The sequence below is a fragment of the Colias croceus genome, chromosome 1 (genome assembly GCF_905220415.1).
Source record: "Colias croceus chromosome 1, ilColCroc2.1".
NCBI lineage: Eukaryota > Metazoa > Arthropoda > Insecta > Lepidoptera > Pieridae > Colias > Colias croceus.
Genome location: NC_059537.1, coordinates 999327 through 1018691, shown reverse-complemented (window position 1 = coordinate 1018691; position 19365 = coordinate 999327). Strand labels below are relative to the sequence as shown.

Below are 19365 nucleotides of genomic sequence, written 5' to 3'. Positions count from 1 at the left end.
ATGTGATTAAAAAAAATTTTGTCTGTCTGTCTGTCTGTCTGTCTGTCTGTCTGTATGTGAAGGCATCACGTGAAAACTAACGGTTCGATTTCGATGAAACTTGGTATAATTATACCTTATTATCCTGGGCGTAAAATAGGATACTTTTTATCCTGGAAAAATACGTAGAAAAAAATTTATCTTAATTTTTCAGTTTTATCCATAGACGTTGTTCTGTAGAACCGCGAACACATGTTGCGTATTATTATAAGCCTAGCCGTATTTGGGTCCAATAGATATTTATAAGATGTCATTGTCAGAGTTAGGTACTCAAAATGGAGAAATAAACCATCCACGCGAAGACCGACATCCGCGCGGACGGAGTCGCGGGCGGAAGCTAGTATTATATAAACAAGTATATCTCTGAATATTATTAATCTTTGTTCCTCTTACACAAGATATAAACTTTTACTAGGTAGGGGAGAGTTGGATAATACCGCGCGGTTGATAATTCCGCGCGTATGCGTAATTCCAAAACTATCCACTAGATCTGCGAATCAGTGGGTACACATCGAAGCCGGACATGCCTACACCCCTCCCCGCGCACCGCCATTACGGTTCACGCAACGACGGAGATAGTACGCGCCGTAGTTGTTTTTTTCGTTACTGCTTGTAATTTTTCGTGTACCTTCGGAAAGAAGTAAGTAATACTGTATTTATATTGTAATGCTTTGATACTATACATTTTTAATGCTTGTATTCTGTAGAATTCATATCAGAATACGTTTCTACGTACTACAATATCTTCCATATAATTTTGAGGTTAAAAAATAAAATGATCAAGTTTGATAATTCCGCGCCGAGGGCGCGGTATTATCAGTCGAGGGCGCGAAATTGTAAACTATGAAAATTATGTTTTATTTACATTAACTTGTTTTTACCTCAACAAAAGAGTTATGTATGACATGTCTGTATGTAAATCTGTTTGTGGTATTTTATATCCTAACCGATAAAACCGATTTTGATTGAATTTGAGTAATTTAAGATAAATAGTTGTGTGTGATATCTGTTTTAGATGGACCAATCTGTGCCAAAGAAAAAGAAGAAGTCATGGGATCCCCAAAATTTGAAAGCTGCACTTGAGGCTATACGAAATGGAAGTAAAATAAAGACAGCTGCTAGGAATTTCAGTATCCCTGAATCAACAATTAGGGATCGGCTTAAGTTGGGAGAAAATTATAACCCCCCTATGGGAAGAAAGGCCACATTTACCAAAGAAGAAGAGAAAGAAATGGTTTTATTTATAACTGAAATGGCTAAGAAGTTTTATGGGATAACTCAGCAACAATTGCGTAAATTGGCATACGACTTTGCCGTTGCAAAAAATATTAAAAATATTTATTTATTTATTTTTTTATATATATAAATATTTTTATTTATGAAGATAATAATATGAAAAGCAAGAAGCAGGTCAGGAAAGGAAAAAAGAAAGACAAAGGGAAGTCTAAGAAACGTATGTATGTAAGTATGGATGATGTGCCCCTAACTGACATAGAGAATAGGGATATTTGCGCCGTATGTGAAGAGTTTGGTCGTAATGGAGAGCTGTGGTTCCGTTGCTGTAGATGCTCGAATTGGATACACAAGGAATGTAGCGGAAAAGATTCTGCTGATAATTTTTTGTGTGATTTTTGCTGTGATTAATATAACTTGATATCTGATATTTAATTGATATTAGGTATTTTTGAGACTGACTAGTCCATATATAATTTAAAGATTTACAAAAACTTCTTGTTATAAAAAAATATTTACGTTTAAGTTGTCACAAAGAATTTAAGTTTTTGTTAATTTAATTTCTAGAAAAAGATTTGGGTTTTTTGGACTTTTTTACTTCTATTACTCACCTATTTGTGTGGGATTAAAGTGGGCACGATTTTGTCAACCCAGGGCACGATATTATCAGACCAGTTTGACAATATCGCGACTTTATATTTTTTTGGTAAATGACAATAATTACTTTTTGTTTAAATTTTGTAAGTTTGTGTTATATGGTATGCGTACCTGAATAAATGTCCTACTAATTACGCAATTTTATTTTTTTTAACAACAATCAGTTTCCTAACTATAGGCCCAAGTCCTTAGGGGCTCGGTATTATCCAACTCTCCCCTACACCGTACACGACAACTAAATATGATATTGTATTATTATGCAGCCTTATCACTTGGTTATATAAAATAGTTTATGTATATTCTCAGATATACTTTAACAAAAAATCATAAAAAGCGATGAATCCAATGTGACACGAGAATCTAAATATCTATAAATAAATTGAGCCAAGAGAAGCAGAACAATATTTCATTCTATTTTAACATGAAAATGACCGTTTCTAACCCAGCTCGTAAAGGGAAAATCGTAAAATAAAGTCGTTAACACGTTCGTGAATTAGTAAACTTAGTGCATATATATACTTAGCGCAATTTAACTGCAAATATTTAGCACGCCTTACCGTGTTAAGTATAGCGTAAGAGCTTCCGATTTAATGTTCATGAAATTGATATCGCAGCTACGGTTCTTCTTTCTGGAAAAATTAAGGCTAGAGAAAGTAGTAAATAGATATTGCTTAAACGCAGATAGAGCTTTCTATATACTTATATCTAATCATTTAGTATTGCTATTGCAAAATAGTTGCATATAGTATAATAAATAATAATAATAAACTATTAAATAATAAAAATATAACTATCTACGAACGAACCATAATTGTTAGGCTATATTCTTTCAACATTTTAAGTATACTCTGTTTCAGAATAGTTTTTACAGGGTTAAGCTATATATTATACATAGCATTGATTCAACACGAATAAAAAAAAAACATAGCTATTAAAACATTCGCCAGCTCCTAGCCTACAAACAAACAAGCTCGCGTTTCCCTAATTAGCCTGTATTTTATTCCCGTTGAGGAAGTAATTTACATCATTCCGTATTTGACTTCCTAAGCTCGCGTTAGGAGCTTTTCGTTCACAAAATAGTCTTGTTACCTTTAGTTTAAGAACCCTCCTATTATCGTATTAACTTTACATTTAAATAAAGTGCAATACAATTATATAGTCGTTAGTAGACAGCCTACTTCATAAAGATACCAAAATAATGCTGCTAAATGAGTTTGAGTTTGAGTTTAATATCCTTGATACAACCAAACTGAAACTGAAAAGAAAAATTCATCAGTGAAACAGTGAACTTCTGAACCGATTTACGTGATTCTTTTTAAGCTATTGCATAGCTTCTATCGCGGGCCTTGAGTGCGGGGACCGAATCCAGAAATTGCGTAACGAAAAACCTCACGCTCCCCACTCCGACAGGCACGGAGGTGTGGCATGAAGGCATGCTATGGAATAGCTTTACCGCGGCAGTCCCCGAGTGCCACACGTCTTTTTTTTGTTTGATGCGGAATGTTGTCAAATTGGTCCCATAAAATTTTTATTCAAAAACATAATAATATTATCTGTTACATTATAAGAACAAAGAAGTCATATAAGTCCAAAAAGCAATCAAGGCTCCTACTTGAAAGCTACATACGTCAAAAAAATCTAATTACCTCACATTTCTGCAAAGGAATCCCGCATTATAATTCTATCATCCATTAATAAGGCCTTTCCAAATTAGAAGCCAAGTAAGTTCGTGTAGAAATCCCTTTTTATTTCGTCCAAAAATATATTTTCACGTTCTTTAGATATTTTGCTACCTGAATATTCCCCATAATAAACCAGATTACATTTGATTGACAACGTAATTGCAGACTTTTGGAGTTTGCAAAATTGAAAACAGGAAAGTTGGCGGAATAATATTGCGAAATATTAAATGAGTTTCATAATTACGTAATTTTTCATGGTAATAAGCTTGATTGAAATGGTTTCATTAAAAACATTTCGGCTTATGATTGGTGGCTACTATGTGCCTTTTTTAATTTTAGTGAAGTGATTAGATTTGGTTTAGGTCTAATCAGGTTCGAGTCCAAAATTGAATTCAACTTACAATTTTGGCCATTTCTGTCCGTACTTTAATATTCGTTTAATTTATTTCTTCTCAAAAATGGTGTAAGAATGTGATTTTTTAGAATAAAAAAAAATGGTTTTTATGTGGTTGTAAAAATCTATTTGTCAAATAGATGGATTTGTTACACATATTTTTCAATAGCTTCAAACTAGGAACTAACTCACTGGCAAAATCCGTTCTATTAAAAGAAACAAATACACAAACAAACAATTTGATTTATTTTCATTCATTTCATCTTAGTTACAATAGAAATAATTTTAACCAGAGTGCCATACAAAGTAATTGTGTGTACTAAAGGAAATTATGTAGTAATACGCACATGCTTACGCGATACGAGCTTTTTCCATTTACTCGACATTCCTAATGTATGAACATTAACTATGCATTCGAAGTATTTCTGACTTTGGAATATAATTTGATTAACGTACAGTATTGTTATGAGTAGGAACGAAAAGCCATATGAAAATAAATTTACTGGCTATTGTGTTTAAAAATATGTTTAAAACGTATTAACAAGATTTTTAATAGACAATTCGTTAGTATTTCATCCTATTTTTGAAGTGAAACTTCTTTAGGCGCGTTGAGAGTAAAATTTCAAGTGTAATGGTAATAGCGTCACGTCATGCAGGAAACAATTTTGGTATCTTTGAATCTTGACAAAGAAGTTTCACTTCTGACACGTGTGCTCGGCTCACACACTCTTTTTTAATAATAAGTCTCATCTACAAATCTAAAAATTGTCCTCCCTGCCCGATATAAAAAATATTCACCCCGTAAAAACAGTTCAAAATATGTCCATCCATTCAATTTAACCCGCAAATTGAACGACGAACATTCAGTTTGGTAAATAAAATACAAATGAGCCGCCAGTAGACTATTAGGGTTTATGTCTCACAAATTTTACTATGGCCATTTGTTTTATGTTTCAGCCTAGCCGGGTTGGTGAAGATTTTACGATGATATCTTATATCAAATCTGAATGATGTGGAAAATTTTAATAATGTGCGCGTAGATGTTTGGTGATTGTTATTTTTAATTGGTTAAATGTACTGTTATTTGAATGTTGCCGTTGTTAGGGTATCAAAATGTATTAATTACAAGAGAATTACCATATTCCTTTAGTAATATTATAAGATACTAGCTGCGAAAAAATAAATTAATATATGTATGTCTAAACATGCACAATATTTAATGTGTATGGGTCCTGCTGCTGATAATAAAACTAAGCTTCTTAGTGCTAAGATAAATGTTTTAGTATTTTCCATACTATTAATATTATAAATGCGAAAGTAACTCTGTCTGTCTGTCTGTTACTCAATCACGCCTTAACTACTGAACCAATTGGTATGAAATTTGGTATAGAGATATTTTGATACCCGAAAAAGGACATAGGCTACTTTTTACCACGGGACATAGGATAGGTTTTATCCCGGAAATCCCATGGGAACGGGAACTATGCGGGTTTTTCTTTGACTGCGCGGGCGAAGCCGAGGGCGGAAAGCTAGTATTTCTATAATGCTTTTTACGTGAACGTAAATGAATATGAAAATTATTTCTTACTCTTGTTATATTATCTACTAGACTAATTTTGTTTGAACGCGCTTATCTCAGGAACTACTGGCCTGATTTTAAAAATTCTTTCGTCGTTAGTTATGCCCATTTATCGAGGCAAGCTATGTCATCAAGCTAAGACCAACAGGAGCGGAGCACTGCGGGTCAACCGCGGGACACAGCCAATTGAATGATATAATATAAATAAAACAATACAGGATTTTATATAATATGAACATAGCTATCCATGCTTATTAAATATATTCATAGAAAGAAAAATATTTTTATTATGTACTTTATATTTATGTGTTTAGGTGCAGACCTAGATATTTACTACCAAGAATACACATTTTATATTATCATACGATGTTTTACTACCTTGTGTAACAATGTTTTTATTATTCTGATACAATCTTCCAAAATATCGTCTACAGGTACATTTTTTTCGTTACAAAAATATAAGAAAATTCGAATATTCTTAATATCGGATACATTTCCACCTTTTAGCCTTCCTATGAGTAATAAAATGTATGCGTGTACTAGAGTACACACGTAAGAAGTGAAACTTCTTTATGACCTTAAAAATGTCACGAGTATGGCGTAACGCAAAAATGTCACACGTACGGCGTAACGCAAAAATGTCACGCGTACGGCGTAACGCAAAAATGTCACGCGTACGGCGTAACGCAAAAATGTTATACTACATTTTTGTCCAACCCCGATAAAGAAGTTTCACTTCAAAAATAAATTCAAGTATAATAACCAAGAAGTTAAATCTATACATAATATAATAAATCTGTAGAAGGGTCAATTCTGTAAATTGAAAATATTGAAAAAATAACTAGCAGGGGGTGTTACTGGATCGATACCAAACCCAAATATGTGATTAAAAAAAATTTTTGTCTGTCTGTCTGTCTGTCTGTCTGTCTGTCTGTCTGTATGTGAAGACATCACGTGAAAACTACCGGTTCGATTTCGATGAAACTTGGTATAATTATACCTTATTATCCTGGGCGTAAAATAGGATACTCTTTATCCTGGAAAAATACGTAGAAAAAAAAATAATCTCAATTTTTCAGTTATCCATAGACGTTGTTCTGTAGTAGGTTCCGCGAACACACGTTGCGTATTATTATAGACCTAGCCGTATTTGGGTCCAATAGATATTTATAAGATGTCATTGTCCGAGTTACTCAAAATGGAGAAATAAACCATCCACGCAAAGACCGACATCTGCGCGGACGGAGTCGCGGGCGGAAGCTAGTATAAATTAAATTCATTCAAAATGGGCTTTATAAGCTTTTATATCTCTACGATAAAAATTTAGTTCTAAGAAATGTATTATAGGTCTACCAGAATCTGATGGCATATTTATATTTAAGAAATATAAGATTTTCATATGGCAATTTTATTTGACAACTATCATAATGGTTGTCAAATTATTTTCTTCTTTGCAATTGTTGAATAATTTTTAGGATTTTGTCTAAAAAATCTTCGAAGATGTCGCAAAAGCCGCTGCGATCACAAGCAAGAGGTGTTGTTTATAATGTGTATATAAAAACATTCGATGAAGAAGGGTCAAACACATCACAATTTTCAATTTTGAATATTTTATTGGTAAATTGGACTTACCCGTTTTGATACTAAAAATTAAAAATATTATAAGTAGGTAACTATAATATTGTTTGTTGATTACAATATAATTTTATGAAAACTTATTACAGGAGTTTCCAATACGGCTATGCGTCAAGTCCAAGCTGTCCAAGTCAATTTTATAATTATTTGTCTGTTAATACTTACGAAAATAAACATAGTTTTCTTTTACTGTTATTTTATTTTATAAAAAAAAATATTAGCATTATCTAGTTTTGATCTGCATTATCCTTACATCCATATTTTTACATGGCATAATGATAATGAATATACAAATATAGGTATGTGTAAATAATAATATTATGTAGTACATAAATAAAAGTAATATGTATATTATACATGTAAGTATGTGCCTACATAATATTAAGTGGATATCTCATTATTAAGTACAGTATTGTTCACTTATGTAATGTGACTAATGATGTTGAGGACAAAATAAAAAATAAGCAGTATCAAGATCGTTCAGTCCATTTTCCCCAGGGTTGCACACTCAAAATTTTGATTTCCCCAATTGCCATCAGATTCTGGTTTACCTATAAAACTATAAATACATTTACCACATGTCATTAAAATTTTATTTCAGAACGTTTAAGAGCGACTGACTTTCTTTAGTAAAGTAAGTGCTGATTTACACAGGGTCAGTAGACAAGTCGACTTTAACTGTTTACATAGACTTCAAGCCTCTGTACTGACTTCAAATCTGTTTACATAGACTTCAAGCCTCTGTACTGACTTCAAATCTGTTTACACAGGGTTTTTTTTCGGGTCAGCACTGATTTGCCTCGAATTTGTAGTCAGTTACTGACCCTGTGTAAATCAGCACTTAGTGCTGATTTACACAGGGTCAGTAGACAAGTCAGTCGCGGCGCCGAATTTCAGCGTCTTTACTGTTTACATAGACTTCAAGCCTCTGTACTGACTTCAAATCTCAACACAGGGTTTTTTTTCAGGTCAGCACTGATTTGCCTCGAATTTGTAGTCAGTTACTGACCCTGTGTAAATCAGCACTAAGAGAAGTACTTATAAGAAAGTTACATACGGCTAAATGTATAACATTTTGTCTTTATCTTATAAATTAAACTTGTCTTGTAAAACTTTATAGTTTCCTTTGTGATCTAAATGTATGTCATTTAAGATACCTCTCCATATTTGAAGGTGCTCTGAATTTTTCTAAAATTCCAACAGGATTCTGATCAGACGACCATCCGACCTTCGAAAACTATTATAAATTTACAATTTGTTTCTTCAGTTTTGGAGTAATGGGCTTACAGACATAGTAATTATTCAGGTGATTTAGAACCAACTCGTCAATATTATATATATTCATGGTAATAATAATTGTGTAACTTATTCAGAAATATTAATAAATACCGGTATCTAATACTGTTATCAAAATAAAGATTAATAAAATACACAAATAATTACGAATACTTACATAATGTGTTTCTTGTATATGCACATACTGCAGAAAATCTTCAATGCTGATTAAGTACTACTTATTTGAAGGTGAATTAATCTAAAGTGAAATATTTACGCGGGTGAAACCGCATGACATAGCTAGTATATCTCCGCAGTTTATATTTATGTACATTAATTGTAAGGATCCAATAAACAATGGAAATCATTAGTGAAGCAAATTGCTTTTGTAATAAAGTGATGTTTACTAGACGATACTAAATCGTAAACATTATTTGTTACCTTGTTTAGAAGAAATAATGATTATTAAGACATTACGATTTTTAGGTTTATTTACGAAGGAAAGAGAAATATAACTCCTGTTTGTTTTTTTTTTCATCTTACTTAAAATTATAATAAATAATTAAATTGACCATATATTGGTTAAAACGGTGAATATAGTATTAGAAAGCTGAAGAGTTTGTTTGTTTGCTTGCACGCGCTACCTCTGGAACGACGGGTTCTATTTTCTATAGCTTTATGTTAAAATTAAAATAGAGATACATTGTTTTATTGTTTAATGTTAGCAGTAAGATTTAACTGATTGTTATTAGTATACATTATAATTTTTTTTTTGTTATTTGTACCTAGTAAGTATGTATATAAGATTAATGGTTGATTTGTGAAACTTATATTTTGCATGTTGTAAATACCTGTAATTGTTTGTTACATTTACTAAAACATTTAAGTCTAAGTTAATAGTTAATGCGTCAATGTAATTAAACGTTGGTATTTCTTATGAATAAATAAAAGGCTATAGGCTCTATACATCTATAATATCGTCACGATAAGACCAACAGTCGCGTAGCAATGCAGGTAAAGCTGCGGGGCAGAGCTAGATAAGTGGTATAATTAATACATTTTTGTAAATAATTTTTTTCATAATTATATTCCTTTATACATATTATATTTTTGCTTTGTATATTTGTATTAAAATAGTTTTATAATTTAATAAAAAAAATACGTGTAGCACTCGGGGATTGCCGCGGTAAAGCTATTGCATAGCATGCCTTCAAGCCACACCTCCGCCCGTTGGAGTGGGGAGCGTGAGGTTTTTCGTTACGCAATTTCTGGATTCGGTCCCCGCGCTCAAGGCCCGAGATAGAAGCTATGCAATAGCTTAATAATTAATCGCATATAAATTCCATGAAATAGTGTTTAATTTCGAACCATATGGTATGCTATTTATCAGCAAGGTCAGTCGTGAACAAGAAAGAGCATTAGCGCATTTTCTAAGTTAATTTACACGTTACCTTGAACAACTCATAGCTGATTATTTGCTCACCTACTGTGTATTTGATTTACTTATTGTTATAATGTATTTCTGTGTTGCGTGTTCTTGAAATTCAGCTACTATTATAATGGTTAAAGTTAGTAAGGATGAATGGATAGTTTAAAGAAGTTACTCACAAAACAGCTCATCAGATAAGAATTTCTTCTCCATAGATACTGCTTTCCGAATCGGTGGTAAATGTTAAAAATACTTATGTAATGACGATTCGAAAGTGCTACTAAATAGTAGTCTAATTGAATAAATGAATGTTTGAGTTTGAGTTTGAGTTTGAATTAATTTTAGTACAGAGATAGATAATAGTAGGTATTCGTTAATACAAATTTATTTTTAACCGACTTCAAAAAAAGGAGGAGGTGCCAAGCACTAAGCACTTCGTATTAAGCCCGTGCACCGACATCAAACCTTTTTTGTTAATAGTATGTACCTAGTAATTACTAAATAATATGTAGTAATTAATAATATCAAATCTTTTTTACTTTTCCGTTTTTGATATCGGTTGTTTTAACGTATTTTTTAGAGGGTTATAACTGCGAGTTGTATTTATATGCAAGATTTAAAGAGTAAATGTATGTGTTTCTAGTCGGGTATGGGGCAGATGCATTTCTTCATTTAACATTTTAATTTCACATTCTTTACAAGCCTCCTTCGTCGGTTCAGAAATAACTGAAACATTTAATTTAAAGCATCGACATTCGTATACTGTAATAGTTTTACTTTACCGTTCCAGGAACTCGATTATTGCACGCCTCATAAGCGAAGCGTTGAGGTGGGTACTACTGTCACTTCGCGCAAAACATCTGATTTTTCAAACCTAAAATGTCTATAAGTATCATACATTGCACTTGTAAGATAATACATACACACACATATTATGAAAAAACACTATTTTTAACATTCATGATATTTTTGATGTCATTTTTGTTATTTAAACTAGTTAAAAAACAGTTTAAAAAAGTTCTGTCTTGGACGTCCGTGTGTCTGTATGTGCGGAGGATTTTCTTGTTAACACGATAGCGACCGAAATACTTTACTAATCGAGTCTTTTTTTTTCTCTTACGCTTGAGTATGCTCAGGAATAGAACCCTTTCATTTTTCAGGGTCTGATTCGATGTGGTATAATTGTTATTAAATAAACAAAAAAAAATATCGACTGTTCTCCATAATTTTAGTATATCTATATATTATATTCTTTATTTTATTTTTTATTTTTTTTATATTTATAGTGTACTCAAAATTCACCATTATAAACTCGATTCTTTATACTATAAGCCAAGGTTTAAAAAAATAAGTTGGTAGTCAGTCCCTTAAACCTGCGCAGTTTCACATCTAGGTGGGGCCACAAGAAAAATAGCTCAATTATTACGGTACCGCTTTCTTTACTTTTCCAACTGTTTTATTTTATTTCTTTTTTATATTTATAGTGTACTCTTTATAAATAATCAATTTTATTGTAAAGGATGAGATTATGAGGCGTGCACTTTTGGATTTTCCAAACTATTTGTTTTTGCAATAGCATTATAATAACATAATTAGAACTTTACAAGTACAATATTTGGTACGTACTTAAAGATTTAATATTTCGTGTTAGAACCTAAAAAAGATTAATACATTTTGCTTTTAGTAGTACAAGCTATAATTTGAATTTTATCAACATCCGATCTTGCGTTTAACATAATTGAAACACTAATGTAAACATGTTCACAGTTATAAATTCATAATTTTGTATTGGGCTTAGTAGAATAGTACAATTTCTATAGAAAATTAGTGAGGATAAAAAATTGAAGGTACAACTTAAAATGAGGCTCTTTCTTTCAAGTTAAGAAATTCATGTGATATGGTAAAATAGATACCTAGATTGTATGTTATTTTTTCACGCAAAAACTACTGATCGGATTGTGATGGAATTAATTTATTTGACAACTTTACAAATACTATAAAGAGGAAAGATTAATTTGTTTTTTTGAATTGAATAGGCTCCGAAGCGACTGGACTGATTTAAAAATTTTTCTATAATTCATTATCCTACATTCTCCTTGATGAACATAGTTTTATGATGTTTTTATCCCAGGTCGGGTAGTTTTACCAGATATAAATGAAGCAGCGTGCCGTGCTTTATTAGTAAAAGCACACCAAAACTCCGAAGAATTTCTGTATTTTATTGTGAAATAATTTAATAAAAAACTGAAGCGTTCACTCTCTTAATCGCGAATGAATACGCGTAGTACGTAAGGGACTTACAACTAGTTAATAAGGGAAAACTTTTAAATGTTCAGCCCGATTGAACGCAATGGTGAAAATGTTATGTGCTTATTTAACTTTGCGAAGTATTAACGAGTTCTTATTTTGGATGGATGAATATTTATAAATGTTCAAAGTATTTGGACGACTAGATTTATGAAAAGTTTATGTTAAGTGCATGTTAGTAGATATTAAAGTGTAAAGTAGCGATAGAAATAATGAAACTATATAATTCACCGTTTTTGGGAAAGTAATTAAAAATACTTTGGTCTATCCGTTTGCTTCGGCTTTTAACTTCACACTACTTCACAGCAATAGTTGTGCTAAATAAACTGTTATAGCTACGCTATTATAATAATTAATTTATCAGTACATAGTATAAAACAAAGTCGCTTTCTCTGTCCCTATATCCCTATATGTATGCTTAAATCTTTAAAACTACGCAACGGATTTTGATGCGTCTTCTTTTAATAGAGTAATCCAAGAGGAAGGTTTTAGTATATAATTTATTAGGTTTAAGACAAAGCGGGCGAAGCCGCGGGTGGAAAGCTAGTTCATTTTAATTTCATAATATCCCATACATAGAAGTTAACAAAGAATTTATAAATTTTTGTAAAAATTAAGAGAATTAACGACACGACCTTCAAAACCGCGTTCTTCGTCGTGGTTAATTTACAACAATTATTTATAAGAATTATTATAATGCTATAAAACTAAAAGTTAAGATTTTATAAATACAACTAGCGGTCCGCCCCGGCTTCGCCCGTGGTACATGTTTACGTTTTCTCTCCATAAGAACCATCCTCGTACTTCAAGGAATATAATAAAAAAAAGAATTATCGAAATCGGTTCAGCCGTTCTCGAGTTATGCGCTTACCAACACATTTTGCGATTCATTTTTATATTATAGAAAGATTAAGTAGTTAAATTATATCTAACTAACTATGATGAATGCTTCTACATCAGCCGGCAGTTGTCGAGTGTCAGTTTCCGCGTGAGTCCCTTGCGCCTAAACACAGTTCATTCACCTCATGTATATCTGCTATTGTAAAGGTTATTTGAAAGAACTATAAAAGGAAGCTTTTATAGATCCAAGTTGTTTAGGATTGGGAAGAATATTTGTAAGCTGAATAGTTTCTTTTGGTCCAATACGCTAATTTAAATTAAACTTTGGTGGAATCTTTAACAGATAGACAGACGGACAAGTCTACGGTACTACGGACGGACGGTCTTTTCCTTGTGGTTCGGAACCTTAAAAACTAAAAAAAAATGCTATGACCAATATGCGTGACACATCAACATCAATTGAAAATGCTTGAAAAATGTTACAAATCATGCGGGAAATACGTCTTATCTTCATCCACGTGACGCCTATTTATGAATATACCCACTTCACTATATCCAGGTACTATACTAATAAACTCATGGCAACATTTGATTAATATTTACAAGTGGACATTATCTACTGGAAATTTCAAATAACAAAATCCATTGACAAAAACATGGCTTATGGAAACTGTAAGCGATGGTCCACATATTTATTCATAAAATTTATTATATTTTTATCATAAATTTTATCTACTTTAGAAATTTATTTTAAAAATAAAATATATTTCGTTTGTTTGCTACAATACAATAAGATCAATTAAATGCATCTATACTAATATTATAAAGCTGAAGAGTTTGTTTGTTTGTTTGTTTGTTTGAACGCACTAATCTCGGGAACTACTGGTCCGATTTGAAAAATTCTTTCAGTGTTAGATAGCCCATTTATCGAGGAAGGTTATAGGCTATATTTCATCACGCTACGGGCAACAGGAGTGAAGCCACGGGGGTGAAACCGCGCGGAGCAGCTAGTATTTAATATACGTACAATTGAGAAACAAAACAATAATAGTCGTAGATATTAGAAGCAGTGAAAAAACAACCGTATCAAATATTTATGCAGGTTTTTGGCAAGTGCGACTAAAATTCTAATCTAAAATAAGACATAATACTAAAGTAGATGCTAATTCGTCCTACAAAAATATAATATAGTCCTCAAAAATATATATCTTAATATATATAAATCTCGTGTCACAATGTTTGTCCTCAATGGACTCCTAAACTACTTAACCGATTATAATAAAATTCGCACACCATGTGCAGTTCGATCCAACTTGAGAGATAGGATAGGTCTTATCCCGGAAATCCCTCGGGAACGGGAACTATGCGGGTTTTTCTTTGAAAACGCGGGCGAAGCCGCGGGCGGAAAGCTAGTTGAGTTATACAGTTAAAAGCATCTGCCGTACTAAGCCAGCTTGTAATACAGCACGTAATTGTCAATGCATTTGTACATACCTACCCGAACCAAAATGCCATATCATAACGAACTGTATATTCTAAATTGAACCTTATTGTAACTTGTTAGAGTAAAAATTCCAAATGGGTAAAAACAACAAGTCACCTTTGAGCAGTCTTCCATCGGCCCACTTTTCATGCTTTTACGCTCTATCTACTGTGCTAGTAAACAAATGTATATAAACAAGTACATTTTTGTTCATATACATTTCATTTTAGGCAACTCTTTATTTTTACAGTTACAGTATACAAAACTGTTATTCAATGCAAATAATTAAAACTTTAAATAAAATTGAAAACATTATCTGTAAGTCTAAACAACGGAAAATTTTCTTGTAGCGCTTTAATAAAAGGCATTTTAACCTGAAAATTTTCTATGATAACCTTTTTGCATAAATAAACTTCATGGAGATACAAATACAAGCAAATGAGAGCGGTTGTGAATTATTTCATTGTTTAGAATATGAACTGCACTTGATATTAATAATGGAACGATTATATTTAAAACTAAGGTAGAACTTGTGGTCTTGACTCAATGGAATAAAAATATTTCTTTTTCAAAACTGAATGTTTAAACGAATGAAAGAACAATTAATTTTTTTCTACGTATTTTTCCAGGATAAAAAGTATCCTATTTTACGCCCAGGATAATAAGGTATAATAAATATACTAAGTTTCACCTAAATCGAACCCTTAGTTTTCACGTGATGCCTTCACATACAGACAGATAAAATTATTTTTAATCACATATTTGGGTTTGGTATCGATCCAGTAACACCCCCTGGTATTTATTTTTTCAATATTTTCAATGTACAGAATTGACCCTTCTACAGATTTATTATGTAGTTTTTACATAGTTTTATGGGACAGTAAAGAAAATTAAGTTTATGTCGTTAAAAGATAATAGAAAATATACAGCTTAAACCTTTTAATATTATTTTTGCTTGCTATAAAACCCATTAATCTGAATTCACAAATAATCGATATGGTAATAAACAAGGTAATTTGCAGATATGAAATGAACCAATTAATTAAAAATTGACCATAAAGTGTAATGTATTGGGTATTTTATTACGTAATTATCTCATGATGACAGTGGATTTAATGAAATTATTTATTTAATATAATATTTACTAGCTTTCCACCCGCGGCATCGCCCGCGCAGTCAAAGAAAAACCCGCATAGTTCCCTTTCCCGTGGGATTTCCGGGATAAAACCTATCCTATGTCCTTTCTCGGGTATCAGAATATCTCTATACCCAATTTCATGCAAATTGTTTCAGTAGTTAAGGCGTGATTGAGTAACAGACAGACAGACAGACAGAGTTACTTTCGCATTTATAATATTAGTATGGATTACAATATTTTATCATGTTTCGATTTTTCTGAACGTACTTTATAAATGTTGAGAATTTTTAAAACACTAGAATTGCGCAACGGATTTTGATGCGTTTTATTTAATAGATAGAGTTGTTTCGCAAGGAAGTTGGGTACATGTATATTATTCGTTAAGTTTGAGTTACAGCAAGTGAAGTCACGGGCGAAAAGCAGTAATTTTATAAGTTTGATGTAAGTGTATGTTGTATTCACATCGAAATGTGTGTTCGAACAAATTTTCTTTATCTGTTTTTCGTTCAATATTCCTCTAGTTTGGCCTGTTTCTTTACCGAAGATATTTCAGGATATTTTTCATATATAAAAAATCATTATATTTTAAGTAATTTCATTTTATTGATACACGTAATCGATCTAAGATTAAATAATAAAAATAAAAAAATCCTATTTTTCGTGTTAACCTTCATAATAAATCCGGTAAGTTATAAAACACACCATACCAAATCACTATTAAAATCTCATTAGTGTCAAATTGATAAAAATCAAACAAAGCGTATTAATACGTAATTCATTATTTTACCAAAATATTTCTACAAACCCCAAATCGAATAGAATCACATAATTTATTTCAAAGTTCCCTCGAAAAAATCAATCCAGAAACTTTTAAAGAACTTTTGATATTATCCACGAAAGTCTTCACATTAGGGCTTATTGAACCGCCTAAACCTTTTGACCGTAATAAATTCTCGCCGGTTAATTTTGACCTAATTTCCGACCAATATAAAATGCATACATCAGCGTTTGAAACGATGACAAAGTCGAATTTTATAACCAATAGCTTCTCATTTAACTATGAAGTTGGGAGAACATTCTACTATTCTTTATGTCTTTTGAACAATAAATCCATACTAATATACTAATAATATTATAAATGCGAAAGTAACTCTGTCTGTCTGTCTGTCTGTTACTCAATCACGCCTAAACTACTGAACCAATTTGCATGAAATTTGATATGGACATATTTTGATACCCGAGAAAGGACATAGGCTACTTTTTATTGCGAAATATGTACCACGGGCGAAGCTGGGGCGGACCGCTAGTGAAAAATATATGTTTTGAGTAAGACGTTTCTTATGCGTTTTAATCTTGTTTGTTTATCCGTATTTAATCGCAACTTTTATAGAGCTGTACTTGAAACATGAGTACATACTCTGAAGATTTGATAATTTCTTTATTTCAATATTGTTTGCTTGATTTTATTCGCCTAAATACTTGGTAAAGAAAAAATTAGAGCTCGTCAAAATACAATTAGGTAGGCATATTAATTTATACGAAGATCGTCAGAAATAATTTGTTCTTTTTCTCTTCATATTATTTAAATGTTTGCAAACTGGATAGCGCGATAAGATAATTAAATTTGAAATCTAAATGATTAAAAATTAAAAATTAATTCCACCTAATTCTATTATTTATGATTTCCAATTTTGTTGTGGAAATAAAATCCTGTGTTTCCTTGAATAAATTGATGCATTAATTCATTTCTTTACACGTAAGGTTAACATGAAGTTATATACCATATACACTGGTGGTTTTATGAAATTGGGTCATCTTGTATGTAATATATTAGTAAGGTATCTATTTTCCTTTATATTCAAACATATGTTTTCATCCGTAAATTTCAAACTACTTAGGTACTGTCTTCAACTTTGCAAAAATAGTTAGAAAATTGTTAAAAATAGTTGATCTTTCTTACTTTAAAGATAAGCACTGTTACAATTTAAGATTTTATTAATTAAGTTTATAAGCTTCATCTGCATCAAATTATATTATAAATTATTTAGTTTTCCATCAGATGAAAATTCGCGGAAAATTGCAAATTAATTTGAAACAGATATTTTGACTGTTTCAGTTTTGGTTGTAAGGTTATTTATAATTTTCGATGCCTGTGACTTCTTAATTTACATTTCAATAAATTGACAACATAATTGTATATTTTAATAATAATTTAAAAGGTATTTTCCATCCATAATATTATCTCTACATTGGCTACAAATATAAATCAGCACACGCTATTGTAAAAAAATTGACATGTATTAGAAATTTATCATTTTAGGCCCCGAAAGAATAAATAATATTATTTATTATACAGCATTCCGGTTCATACGCCATAAATCTAAAACCTTTCAGTGCCGCCCAGTCATTTTATATAAATCAACGTGCTTTCAAATTATTATTTTACGTAAAATTAAATTATTTGGTTAACATAATATTATACTATAGTCTATAGAAACATACCTAAAACTTTTTTTGAGTAGAAAAAAATGCGAAAAATTTACGTTACTAATATTATATAGAGCTGTATAGCCACTCGACTCTACATATTATGAAGAATAATAATATGTCTTTTCTAAATAAATTTAAGATTTTTTTAACCGACTTCAAAAAAAAGGAGGAGGTTATCAATTCGGCCGGTATATATATATATTTTTTTTTATGTATGTACACCGATTACTCCGAGGTTTCTGAACCTATTTACGTGATTCTTTTTTTGTTCGATGCGGGATGGTGTCGAATTGGTCCCATAAAAATTTTAGTCAGATAGGCCCAGTAGTTTTTATTTTATGAGCATTTTTGTCTGTAGGTATTTGTAAATTTTGCAAGTGCAAGTTTGAAGTCGGTTGTTTTTTTAACGCAGTTATCACTTGTTAAATTACTTAAACATACATATAGCTTCATTCCATAGCTATACGAGAACACTTAAGATTTACCTAGTTCACTGCTCGTCTCAGCCTCTATAACTTGCGCGACCAGATCGCGCGCCCGCGTATGAAGCCGCGTGAAATGCACTCTCGACCTCCCATGTCGTATTAAAGTCCGAGCGTGTCTCAAATGTTTTACCTCACTTTTAAAATCGCACTGCACTAACGTCGCGAAGTATATAAGGACGAGCGTCCGCATTTTGACATCACGTCCGCTGCGTTCGGGCGCAGGACGGGCACTGAGCTTCCAGTTCCAAGTTTTAAGTTTCGAAGTAACTTTTTTTTTAATTTTTGAACGTTTTTAATTCACCAGTTAAAGCACACATTTTTGAACTGTAAAGGAGTACTTCACGCCATTCCTAATCAGGTTAAGAGATTCATAAATTCGCATTATGAAGATCGTAATTGAAAAAGTTTTAGCGTGTATGTTTCGCGCGTATACGGGGATGTTTTACAAATTTTCCATGTAAATTGCTCTGTAAGTCTAAATTTTCTTTACGGATACAGCAATGGAAGTGCTTAGATACAATTTAATGATAATATGAGTGAGAATATGAGGAGAGTGTCGATCCTTACTAATATGGAGCCTTATCTCAGTAGTAATAAATATTTATTGGTTATTAACTACGACTTTGTTGATTCATGAATAATAAGTTAGTTTATTATTTTCCTTATTTATAATGTGAAAATATAAATAGGTAAAAATAG

The 19365-nt window shown here is 31.6% G+C and overlaps 1 protein-coding gene across 1 annotated transcript in view; it reads right to left on the bottom strand.

The window, feature by feature from the left end:
* Positions 1 to 18867, bottom strand: part of LOC123697439 (probable G-protein coupled receptor 158) — a 151975-nt gene extending 133108 nt beyond the window's left edge. The window contains exon 1 of the mRNA XM_045643961.1: positions 18667 to 18867. Within this exon, the coding sequence (XP_045499917.1) occupies positions 18667 to 18856 (190 nt within the window). The 5' untranslated portion in view covers positions 18857 to 18867. The remainder of the gene's footprint in view (positions 1 to 18666) is intronic.
* Positions 18868 to 19365: the final 498 nt, after the last annotated feature.